Genomic DNA, 13,202 nt, shown 5'->3' with positions numbered 1-13,202 from the left:
GGGACAAGAAAGCAAGCTGATTTAGCATGATCCAAGACCAAAGCAATCAGCAGGTGTTGGTGTTAAATGAAGACCTGCAAAGGTGGCCTACTAAAGAGCTGAAGGATGTAGTCTTATAAAGATAAGATGGCCCTGTTCTGGCTAAAACTGCTGAAGCAGGGGAAAACACCTGGCTTCAAAGCAAGTTGTGAGGGCCAGGGTATCCATGCAAAGACCTTCACTTAACTGTAACTTTAATATTAAAATTGTCACCCTTCAATATATTACATAATTAGCAAGCATGCTGTAAGATAACTTGTCTTCAAGTCTTCCTCATCCTAGTAATCCCATTACATGGAAACATTTTACTAACCTTATGTGATTGTTTCTAATTCAGTTTTATCACCCCAAGTCCACATACCTCCCACACTTATTATTTAAACTAAATCACAGTTATTACCTAGAACAGCTTGAAAGGTGTCAGAATTTTCCTGCAAATCAGCATTTGCAGAAGGAAGACAGGTCAGGGGTTGCTTTTTTTTTTTTTTTTTAATTTTTATAAAAGTCAGGGCTTCTCTCTTTTTTAGAGCATTTTTTAGTCATGACAAAGCAAAAATTAATCATCTTTCCTTTTGCTCCATGGAAAGGAGTGATAGTAAAGAAGGAAGTAGAGATACTATGCTCCTGAGAGAGCAGAAGGAAGAATTTCTGTAAATAACCCTGTCATTTAATGAGAAAATGCCAGTTGCATGAGGCAGCTTCTTACTAGAATTAGCTAGAGAGAGACCAACCCAGAGCAGAGATACGATGTGCCAAGTGACTGGCTCCCTGAGGCCATCCTTTAAAAAGCTTTCAGACAGTACATGGCTGGTGTTACAGGAATGGAGAGGGATAATACCCAGTCTTGTCTCCAAGCCAGTGCCTGTCTATCCCTGTTTATTGAAGCACTTCACAGAATCCTTTTCAGACAGATATGTTTCCTCACTTCATGGACATCTGTACTTCAATTTTAAAGATCCTGTTAAATTATTGTATTAATATGGCCTTTTTTATTTCCTGGTCCTCTGAGGATTTTTCACTACTTGTATCTGCATAGAAACTATACAGTTTCTGCTGCTGCTGAGCTGGGTCTGCTCCTGCTTAAAAAAAAAAAAAAAGCCCACATGATACACAGTCTTCTTACTTAACCCTATATAACAAATTGTATTAAAAGGCACAGTCCTTTATGAAAAGGAATCTCCTAAAAATCTCTTCAGGTTGAAGAGGACTATTGACCAGAAAAATTTATCAGAAAGTATACCCCAAAAGAGTTTTCAGTTGGGGAGGCAATCATCTCTTGCATTTCTATACCAAAGTTGAATCCCTTCTGTAATAATTCAAAATATGGGGAAACAAAATTACTACCTGTTCGTTTTCAGCATGAATTTGTCACTGATGTTTCAGAGGGTTCAAATGAGACTGATGTAGTTATAGGTAATTATTCAAAAAACTAACAAAAAGGTCATTACAGAGTACATAAGCCAAGGAATAACATTTTAACGCCTAGGAGTGCGTAACTGACTCAGCATACATGTAAAAGCTGGGAATTTCATCCAAAAGAAGTTGTTGCCATTTCTTATCACCTGTGATTTGCTTACACTCTCCTGCAGCTTACTATATATCAGCAATAAATTCCTGTTAGGTACTTCCATACTTCAGAGTGGTGTGTCCTCACCCAACAATCTGGCATAAGCTAGTCTGCAAAAGAGCAAACATGTGCATCAAATGGAGCATATCCAGCCTGTAATTGACCTCTTTCTCAACTTTTCTATTTACTATGCCTCATTAAAAGTGAAAATGCTGGTTCATTCCCTCAACACCTGTGGAGAAGAGTGGCAATAAACAATGAAGCTTGGTGTGTATTCAACATGACTGACCACAGCAGCCCAGACCTCTAACACCCCCAGAACACTACTGAAAATAAAACTAGTACAGTATCTCCTGATTGCTGCAGCTTAAGAGCAGCAACTCCGTGTGTTACTGATCCACTGGCAAACCCAAGATTTCCAATGTGCAATGCAAGTGGGTAACCCTCAGCTGGCCACTGCAAGGCCTTCCACCTACCTCCTGCAAAAAGCAATATACTGTAAGGAGTAGTTCCTAACAACAAGAGATAGGCCAGACACTGCTAGACTTAAAAAAATCTTTTCCTCCTCTGATGTTCCAAATACCAGGGAATTGAGAGGTATTAAGAAAAAGAAATCGAGGGAGGATTTTAGTGCTTCTTAATTTAATTTCATGAACATTCAAATATGAGTAGCTACTAACCAGCTGACAACAGAATTGGTTAGCATGGCAAAAACATTGTCATTTAGACTTTCCCAACTGACCTGTGCCCTCCTTAGGTGCAGTAATTTATCTTCTTGGTTTTACAACTAACCAGTTTGGACCATTCAGGTGAGCACAGCCTGAGCAGCAGCAGTCCCTTGGGGAGCACAGGAAGATCCCAGCCTAGAAAGGCCAGTGTTTTCTCATTATCTATGCAAATTCCAAGGGGTTTTGTCATTTGAAATAACCCATAGTCAGCAGAGAAAAGGAAGGCAGATTTCCTCACACACCCATATGAAAGATGATTGACACTAATGGCATTTGCTGTATTGCAGTACTTTCTCCCTTTGTCACATCATGTTGCTCTCTAGTTCTGTCCTCTCACTGTTCCTAGCACTGGCTGGCTTGGGCTTATCATGACAGTCCTACTGGAAACTCTCATTCTGTTACTCTTCATCATGGACCACCACTGCACCCGTCTCCAGAACTGCTTGTCAAGTGACAATCACCATCTTGGAACAAACTTACATTACAAGTCTTGTACTATATTTGATTTGTTTCCTTACAGGAAGGAGAGGACATGTTGTGCTTTTAGAATTAGCTGGTTTACTGTCCCTAAGTTACCCTCCCCTGAAAATGAAAAGAAGCTGTGTGGTAACAGGAATGAAGCCAAAGATAAGCTGTTTCATAATCAGTTGTGTTATATGATCATAATCTTGGTTATTATCATTTCCATGCTGAGGCTCAGCTAAGGCATGGAGCCATAGGAGCCAAGGAAGCAACATACTTACTTCAACACAGTAATAGGTGTCTCCTGCAATAGCACAGCCACCATGGCATAGGCATTGATTATACTAACTCTGCCTCCGAAATCTCTGGTATATTTTCCTTGGTCACATTGTCTTCTTGAGAGAGCACCTGAATCACCCCAAAGTATCCTCTTATGCAGCTGGATGAAAGAAAAAGACAAATTCTGGAAGGAGAAGTCATATTGGAAAGATTGTTATTGGTGGTGAAGTTCCAGTTAAAAAAAATCAGCCCATTCATTCAGCTAAACTTACAAAACAGTTCGAGAACTAAAAAACCAAAAAATTCAGAGAGGCCTGGAAAATAATAAATGACTGAAGAGATCATAGAATGGGTTGGGCTGGAAGGGACCTTAAAGATCTTAAAGACTTAGCTCTGCCACTCATACCTCAAGTCATTACCTCACAGGAAGGGATAATTTGACAGCAGATATATCCTCAGTATTTTTGTTTTAAAAGGTACTGCATTAGTCATGGGTTACATGTTCCTCACATGCACGTTTCTCTCTTAGTTTAGCATTACTCTCCTTTTGTTCCCTTTCATCTAAGTAGAATTGATATTTTTAAGGAAAAAAAAGCAGATTGATGCTGCTATATTAGTAAGTTAGTAAAAATTTTGAAGTTTAAAATCTGTGATGTAAAAATGGCATTGCCTGCTGTTCTAGATGTGGTGTCATGTTCATATTGGAAGAATGTTTTAGTAACCCTGGAGCTGAAACAAGCATCGTGAAAAAGTGCTGAGGGTGACATACAGTAGATAGAAGCAAATGAGAAGTCAGTGTCTGAAGAAAGATGAGAAGCAAAAGGAACTTGAAAAATTCTTAGCTGCCTTGATAGAAAAATATTAGGGAAAGGTGGATTTCAAGCTTAGCAAAAAACCTTTTATGAGTATTTGTGACCTTGTGCCAATTTTTCCTATGAAAAGTGAATATAGAGAACTCTAGAAACCAGGAGAGCTGTATCTGAGGAGAATGCAACCAAGCCCTGCAGCTGTTATGGCAATGCCATCACTACTTTTCATCAGAAGAATCATATCACCATATTTCAGTTGCTAATTTCATGAGTGCATATATCTTTTCCAATGAAGTTGCAGGGAAGCCATGCTCAGAATAACCCTCCACCGCAGGAGGAGCAGCTCTCCTCTGGAATGCAGAGCAACCCAAACAGAGCCTCACCCCAGCCTCTGTACTTCATGTGTTAATCAACACTGCACACATATATGTTTACTTCATGAAACACACGGCAGAATAGGAAGGTAGAGCATTTCAGGTACCTATTATCTATCCTTTTTTTCCAAAAAAATGCTTCAGTTTGCCTGCTACACAGGAGTTTCTCTTAACCTATGAGCTGACCAAGGCCCTAAGTTTTGCAGCCTGTTTTCAGCACACCCAGCAAACATATTGCATTCCTTACCTGCCTGAGAGTCACTCGCACCACAGCTGCAGTTTTGCCTTCATAGGTACCACAGCACAGCCATATATTCCTGGGCTGGGTCTTGATTTGTGACCAAGAGACTCCCGTTCCCTCCCATGAGTTACTGAGATGCCAGGCAAAGTCCAGAGAAGGGCAATGAGGCTGATGAGAAGTCTCAAGCACAAGCCCTATGAGGAGAGACTGAAGGAGCTGGGGTTATTTAGCCTGGAGAAGAGGAGGCTCAGGGGAGACCTTAGTGCTCCCTACAACTCCCTGAAAAGAGGTTGTAGACAGGTGAGGGTTGTCCTCATCTCCCAGATAACCAGCAGCAAAATAAGAGAACCAAGTCAAGCTGTGCCAGGGAAAGTTTAGGCTCAAGATAAGGAGAAAATTCTTCACAGAAAGAGTAACTGGCCACTGGAATGTGGCTAATTCCACTGACAGAGAGGTGGTGGAGTCACCATGCCTGGAGGTATTGAAAAAAAGATTGGATGTGGCACTTGGAGCCATGGTTTAGTTGTCATGAAGAGTCATTACATAATTCGTTGGACCTGATGATCTCTGAGGTCTTTTCCAACCTGGTTGATTCTGTGGATCTGCCCATGGCAAAGGGGTTAAACTAGATCATAGATTCACCAGAGCTAGAAGTGGCCTCTAATGATCATCTAGTTTAACCCCCCTGCCTCCCCCACCACCAGCCTTCACCTTCCCAAAGCAGTCCCTGCTCCCTCTACACCATCCTCCACCCTGCCTGAACAGCTCCTGCTCCACCACCACCATTTTTGCAGCCATCCCAGAGCCAAGGAAAAGACCCTTAACCAGCCAACATACCACACAGAGGAGCTCAGCCCCCAGCAAGGAGGCACAGCCAGTATCCATGAATGATATTGGAGGAGACATCAACCCTACTCCTACCTAGCTGGGGGGCCACCAGGCCCCCCAGCCTTCATGTCCTCCTCCCCCCCCCCCAAATTCACATGGTGTACACCATGAGGACTCACCAGTAATGTGAAGAGAAGGACTCTTCAGCCCAGATGGGCTCAGCTTGGAGCTTCTGCCTTTCCTGAGGGGATTAAAAAGGGGAGTGGGTGGGGAGGGCAAAGTGGCTACACCTGGGGTGGGAGGAGACTGCAAGAGAGCCCAGGTGCTCTGGGATTTGAGGGGAAAAAGAGAGAAAACAGGGCAGGTGAAGTGGAAAAGGGGCAGACTGTGAAACCAATGTTATTGAGAAAGCAAGGATATTAAAATAATATTCAAATATGAATTACTGACTTTTAGTGATTGCTAGATGCTTAATGTGGCTAGTTTCAGGAGGTTCTACCACTCTTGGACATTAGATAACTTATTGACAAACCCAAACATGATTTTGGTAGGCCAATATTAAGGTCAATAAACAAAACAACTCACACACCTTCTGCTAAGGTAATTGTATACCTTACCATCTCAGTGAACTCTTGATCACAACCAGGAGGGTTTTTTGGGGTTGTATTTCTGCCCATCTGTGTGGAGGGGGAGAAGGATTGCTTCTGCGAGCAGGCTGTGTGAAGCCAGGATGCTGCTGGGCTGAAGACAAGCCAATGGGTTTAGCTAGCAGAGTGGAACTCTCCTACAGCTAAGTCCATGCCACAATGAACCTTGTGCTCTCTCCTGTGTGAGTGTGGAGACAACATGAGTATGAGATGGAAACTCTTTGTTCCACAGGCACAAGTGCATGACTTGCAAAGAAAAGTGGAGAGGAGAGAGTTCTTCCAGAAGGAGAGCTGCACTAGACTACCATGAGCAGTTCTCTGGTCCTAGTACATGGGCATCAGATCCACATTTGAGTAGGGGAAGATCTCAAGAACTGAGTGTATTGGAGGCGAGGCCAAACCTTGAGTATTGTGCCCAGTTTTTGGGCACCTCAATACAAGAGAGATGTGGAGGTGCTGGAGCCAGTGCAGAGGAGGGCAACAAAGCTGTGAAGGGCCTGAAGAACAAATCTTATGAAGAGCGACTGAAGGAGCTGGGGCTTATTTTGGAAAAGAGGAGGCTGAGGGGAGACCTCATTGCTCTCTAAAACTACCTGAAAGGATGTTGTAGAGAGGCTGGTGCTGGTCTGTTCTCCCAGGTAATTAGTGATAGTACAAGAGGGAATGCCCTCAAACTGTGACTGACTAAGTTTAGACTGGACATGAGGAAACATTTTTCATGGAAAGAGTGGTCAGGCATTGGAATGGGCTGCCCAGGGAGGAGGTTGAGTCCCCAGTCCTGGATGTGTTTAAAGGTTGTTTGGATGTGGTGCCTGGGGACATGGTTTAGGGGTGAACCTTGTAGAGTAGGGTTGTTGCTTGGACTTGGTGATGCTGAAGGTCTTTTCCAACCTGAATGTTTCTGTGATTTTGTGATTTGAATTAAATGTCCAAACATGTATACTCAATGGAGATTTAGATAACACAGTTAGTTACTCAGCTGACCAAATGTAGATGGCTATTTTGGGAAATGCTGGATGGCACTGTAGCCTCCATTGACTGCACTGGCTAAAATCTTAATATGGCTATTGTAATAGTAATTTGGGTACTTTAATCACACTCAGGTGTGTACATTGTAGACACCTAAAAGCACATACCTTCATATGCAGTTTGTACCACAAGGTCTATTCCAAGCCAAGGGATCTGCTGAGCAAACAAATGGTAACTGTAAATAATAGAAAGATTTACACCTGAATCTACTTAGGTTATAGTAACAGCCATGCACATATATTTGCACATTGAGTTAAGCGCTAGTCCTCAAACTTTAAGGATATATCTTTTATCATAACAAAGGCCAGAAGATCTGATATTATGATTCCTGAATGTCTTTTGAGACCCCTTTAAACTACTGACACTGTAAGAAATGGAATGAAAATAAATCTGGAAGTCTTTCCAGATGAAATTGGGCTATATATATATATATGAATCAGAAATAGTTGGAATATAATGCCAGAAGGGATTACCTTAGTGTATCAGCTCCAGTACCCCTAATGATGAACAATAAATTAGATATCTAATGCAAAATATCCTTAAAATATCCTTAAAAAAAGTACTTCCAAAGCTTTCTAATAAACATAACATTTTTTTCCCCTGGAAGGTTTTCTGTCACATTTCTGTCTGAAATGTTGAAAGCTGGTACATCTGAGAATCTGTAACTAATGGTCACTTTTGGGTTGTAGGGTTGGCTGGCAATTCCAGATGCAAGGAGGATACAACTTTGCCCCTTTAAAAATGGCAAGTATTGTGTGATTACTCTTTATCTGACTGATTTTCCACAGCTCCAGTAGTATGTCACAATTTGAAATTCATCTGAGGTCAAAACCATCCATTGCAAAATTTCAAGGATACTTCATATTGGTTTGTTATACTGTGGGCAGACAAAATAATTTACTTTCAGACCAAATTGTTCACCAGGATTACACCACTATAAACACTACATAACTGCCTAGTAATTTCCCACATTTTCTTAAGGGACACACGAACTGGCCAGAAGGAAGAAAAGCCACTGAGGTCAGCTTTGAAGTACTGATGTGAGAAGGGGGCTTCAAGGAGAGACTTGAAGAAGGTGACTGACACTCAACTAAAAGGAGGGAACAGAGAATTGCAAATGAAGACAGTTAACTGCATATGGGAGTACCCATACTTAATGGGAAATTATTCACAGAAAATGTTCCAGCAGAATCAGAGTTTGTTCTGAGATGACAGCTGAAAAAGGAGTTGTCATTTTATGTAGGCCTGGATGCGTTCCTGTGCTGACTACCCTAAGTGATCCTGCTCTGGCAGGGGGGTTGGACCTGATGATCTCTTGAGGTCCCTTCCAACCTCTGATATACTGTGATACTGTGATACTGTGAAATCTTAACTAGCCAAATAGAAAAAAAAAAGTAGCCTGAAAAAGTGTTTTATTGTGTTAAATCCAACACAAGCACAACAACAATTTTTGTCCCCAGGCTATGCTAAGAATCTCATTGAGGGATTTTAGTATTAGATAAAAAAACACAACATGAGAGAGAACCACCAAGTCACAACAATGCATCCTTATGAAATTCAACAAGGGCAAATGTAGGGTACTGTACCTAGGGAGGAGTAACCCCATGCATCAGTACAGATTAGAAACTGACCTGCTGGAAACTGGCTCTGTCGAAAAAGACCTAGGAGTCCTGTTGGACAATAAGTTATCCATGGGACAGCGATGTGCTTTTGTGCCCAAGAGGGCCAATGGCATCCTGGGGTGCATCAAGAAGAAGTGGCAAGCAGGTCAAGGGAGGTTCTCCTCTCCTCTGCTCTACCCTGGTGAGGCATTATCTGGAGTACTGTGTCCAGTTCTGGGCTCCCCAATTCAAGAAGGACAGTGAACTCATTGAGAAGGTCCAGCAAAAATCTACAAAGATGATTAGAGGACTAGAACATTTATCTTGTGAAGAAAGGCTGAGGGATTTGGGGGAGCTTTTTGGTTTTAGCACTTGTATAGGTACCAGATTTATGGAGTATTTTGATTAATTTTGAGACGTCCTGAATAATGTATCCACTCTTTATGCACAGATACGAAGATGCTGTGGGATAATATTGTTTACAACCCATTGACGCAAACCCTGGCTTGGGAGCCAGCTTGTCCTGTGCTTGTCATGGTTAACCTGTGCAGGTTAACGAAGTCTAACAACCACTGTGAAGATATACAGAACACTTCCAAACATTCTCCTGAGAAAGTAAGAGCTATGCAGATTTATTGTAACTCAGACTGAAGTCCATGATCAAAAGCATAATGTGAAAAGCTAGACTTTGGAATGAGAGTAGTTCCAAACTCCTCTCTTATTTGATACTTAAAACTATTCATAATCACAGTCTGTTCTTGCACACTAACCACATGATTTATTCAAAGACCTCATATTAACTGACTCAGTATTAGGAAATAAAAAGTGGAGATGACTGTGAAGCTAGTAATGTTTACTAAATTCTTTGGTGTAAATAGGGTCTGCTTTTCATCTATAGTAGGAGTGTGATTCATCTGCCTTGACTTTACTGTCTAAAAGGTAGGTGTTCAAATCTGTGCTATTCATCTCGGATTCCCCTTAAAGTAAGTGAAACATGTTTAGAGAGGCAACTCTTCACATCTGAGGATAGGTATATAAGGATTTCTCTATGAGGATAACTTCCTTTTATTGACTATGACAAGAGCCTATTGTGATTAGATCATATTTAGCTATTCAACATTTAGACACCTGAAATGTGAGATGAAGGTAAATGTGTTTAAATCTGACTGGAGACATAACAATACCTTGGTAGGTCAGGATTGTTTTGTACTCTATTCAGATCTCTTTGAAGTCCCTCACTCAAACTAGTTCAATATCTTGAAATTGTTGATGTTGAAACATTCGGGTTCCTCCGTTTTCCAGCACTTATGTTCCAAAGTTGAAAGGAGTTTTCATTGCATGTAGCTTGGTCTGTTTAATATTTCAATCTGAAGTCTCATCATATTAAATGCACTGGATTTATGAGATAGGCTTTCATCTTGAAAAGTAGGTTTCAGGCTTTCCTGGTTGTGGAGAGAAGTCAGTAAATGAGGTAAAACCAGGAAAAACAAATTAAAATACTAATTCTTAACTTTTGAAACTATCTGAGTAGTATTCTGATGACATGTTTTGTGGGGGTTGGGGATGATGCTGACTAAAGACTGCTGAATGCTTTTTTGATTAGAAAGTCCTGGCCAAGTGTTTAGTGATTGTTCAGATTCACCATTTTATGGGTTTTAACAAAGCTTTGATCTTGAAAAAGCAAATATATTTAATTTTATTCATATGATTGTTCCTGTGGAATTCCTCCTCTCCTGACAACAAGCACAACTTGTTGCTTGCAGAAAAGAAAAAAAAAAAAAGGAAAAGAGAAAAAGGAAAAATAAAAAGAGGGTGGGGAAGGGGAAAAAAACAAAGAAAGAAGCCTAAAATGAGGTTTGGCCAGTAATGGTCATATCTATTACACAATCCAAGAACACGATCCAAGATTGGTTTATTACAGACAAATATTTTCCTGTATTTATTAATATTCATGGTCAGGATGAATTTTCCCCTTTTTTCCTAATTCATCCTAAAAGGTTTGATATAGAATTTGTTCCACTTCTTATGCTGTAATCCTGAAGAACATCTCTCTAGTGTGCTGGAGACTACTGGAGATTCCTCACATAGTGCCAGCTTCCACACAATATGACACTCTGTGGCACCATGCATATGTGCTGATTTATGCCCTAAAGCTACATAACTCTTCTCTCTGGTTAGAGTGAGGCTTTTTATGTTGATGACAATGCTATCTCCATATCTGAGACTCACACAGATTCATACAGAATTACCTTTTGTTACCCTATTGTAGAGATACTCAAGGACATCCATTATGTTCTTCTCAAAAAGTTGTAGGAAAGAGGTGTTTAGTCATAATACTGGTTGTTGTGTGTAGCATCTGTTGTGGTCTGTCACTTAGCCCAGCTAAGTAAGATGACTTAAATCGGTAGTAATTGTTTATATGAGACAAAACTTTTTAATCTTGAAGCCCTTGGTGGGTAAACAGTTGTTAATCAAGAAAACAATATTTCATAGTAATTAAGTGTATGCCTAAAATTCAGTCTGTTTAAATCTTTCCTGGAATAGAAATATGTAGAATTGGAAAATTTATGCACTGAAGGAGGAAAAACACTTTTGGTTGTATGTTTAAATGTTCTGCTGAGTTGTTGATGAATGGTAAATAAGGTACTGAAACAAAACAGCTGTGTAATCAGAATTTTGCACATAAACCACCACAGAATCAATTAATTTAGCTCTAGTGGGTCTAAAAATGCTAACAAAAAATGCTAACAGTTACAGATAAAAAAATAGGCAAATTGTTTAGTAATCCAAAGTAATGATGGTTTCTGTTCTTATTATTTTATGCCATCAGTTTCCTGGGATGTTTATAAAGTAAACAAATCTATTCCTTTTCAGTAATCAAGCTGTGAAAATTTTAGGGAATTGACTTTGTGAAGCTAGCTAATGCTGAGTGTTTTCTTTTTCAAGCAGGTAAAATATTCTCGTGTGGACACTCACCCAAGACTTTGCATAAAGGTAAAGGAATTTCTTTGTAAAACACCTATTAACTGCATTCTTTCTATCAGCTCTAAAAAAAGGAGTTGCTAACATTCTTTAGGATCAATATTTAGTTTCATACCTCTAATGAATGGGAAGTGAGACTGAAGAAAATGTGAAAGATTAGATCAAAAAGAGATTCTTGGTAACTGCAACATCAATGATGATGGAATACAGGTCAGATGCTGCTGTTTTCTCTGTTTAAGAAAAGCAGGGAAAAATGTTTTAGGTCAATGCAAACTCTGAAGCATGCAATAAACTTGAGATATTACCATGTTCAATATTTGGTAATGAAAATTATCGATACACTACATTTACTGGAGTACCTTTTATAACTCTAGTGGAGAAAAGAAAGCCATGTAAGATTAATATAGGCATATTATTGTTTTCTTTTAAGTCAGTGAAATTACATGTTTCTGTAAAATATGCATGTGCATAAATATCTGAAGAACTGGGGGATCTAATTTCAATCAAAGGTTGGAACATACCATAGACCAGGAAAGCTGTGAATTCACCTTCTGCAACTTTCTGGAATTCGTTGATCATCTCTAGTTGAATCTGTAGCCACAGATTGACATTGAAAAATCAATTTTCCTAACAGATTTCTCTGCTTTCAGTTTACAACCAAGCAAGGCTCTTGGGTTAAATGCCCATTTGCTCAAGGAGAATTTCCAGGTAAATACATATTTTAAAATTACATAATATTAAATTGTGAAAAATATTTAGATCACTCACAAGATACGAACCTTCTCCAGTAAACAAGTGAGAAGTATTCACATAACTGTGGCTTGTAGATTATGTCAAAAAGATTTGTCAGTTTGCTGCTTCTGTGTATCCCCAGCAGATCAAGCGCTTATCAGTGTAAAAAGTAACTTGTGAGGATCAAAATACTTGCATATAATTTGATGGCACTTAACTAATTTAAAAGGCATTTATTTAAAATATAACAGTTGAGAATATAATATATAGTTCTTGTACATCTAAAGGTAAATCTTTTCCCCTAATATCAGCTTGGAAAATGAGAACTGATGCAGTTGCAGGAAAAATACGAGTTTTCTTCACATCCCAAACCAAGGCACAGTTCTCAGTGCTTGTGTGTAACAGGACGCAGCTGGCCTCATGTGAATCAGTTGGGATGCACCATTCAGTCTCTGTGGTTTGTATATATTATTTCTTAAGCATTGTAAGAGTTTTAAACATATCTAACTGCATTTATTTTATCGTTCTGTTTATTGCTCTGCAGCTTGAAAGTATTAATAAGCCCAGGCATGTTCATATTGAAACGATTACTGTAACATTTTTAAAGCATGTAGTTCTAATTCTTATCTCACATTGAAGCAATAAATAAATAAGGAAGTCAAATGAGTCACACCCAAGGGAGTGACTATTGAGTGGAACCTTAATGTTCTTTTAACATCATTTTTGTGGTATAGTATTTCTGTTATGTATACAGCAAATGCTAGTGTTGGTATTTCATATATGGGTTCAGCTGGCCTTGCAAATCTTATATCATGAAATGTAAGACTTGAGGCATAAATCTGTGACAGTTTTGAACCATGCTAAATCTCACGGCTGCCAAAACT

The 13,202-nt window shown here is 39.6% G+C and overlaps 1 protein-coding gene across 1 annotated transcript in view; it reads left to right on the top strand.

The window, feature by feature from the left end:
- Window positions 1–13,202, top strand: part of IL17REL (interleukin 17 receptor E like) — a 54,064-nt gene that overhangs the window by 33,655 nt on the left and 7,207 nt on the right. The window contains exons 9-13 of the mRNA XM_054399855.1: window positions 7,693–7,747; window positions 9,056–9,219; window positions 11,551–11,598; window positions 12,237–12,294; window positions 12,630–12,775. Coding sequence (XP_054255830.1) covers window positions 7,693–7,747; window positions 9,056–9,219; window positions 11,551–11,598; window positions 12,237–12,294; window positions 12,630–12,775 — 471 coding nt within the window. The remainder of the gene's footprint in view (window positions 1–7,692; window positions 7,748–9,055; window positions 9,220–11,550; window positions 11,599–12,236; window positions 12,295–12,629; window positions 12,776–13,202) is intronic.

Source organism: Indicator indicator, chromosome 3, assembly GCF_027791375.1.
Source record: "Indicator indicator isolate 239-I01 chromosome 3, UM_Iind_1.1, whole genome shotgun sequence".
Taxonomy (NCBI): domain Eukaryota; kingdom Metazoa; phylum Chordata; class Aves; order Piciformes; family Indicatoridae; genus Indicator; species Indicator indicator.
This window is presented reverse-complemented; position numbering and strand designations above follow the sequence as displayed.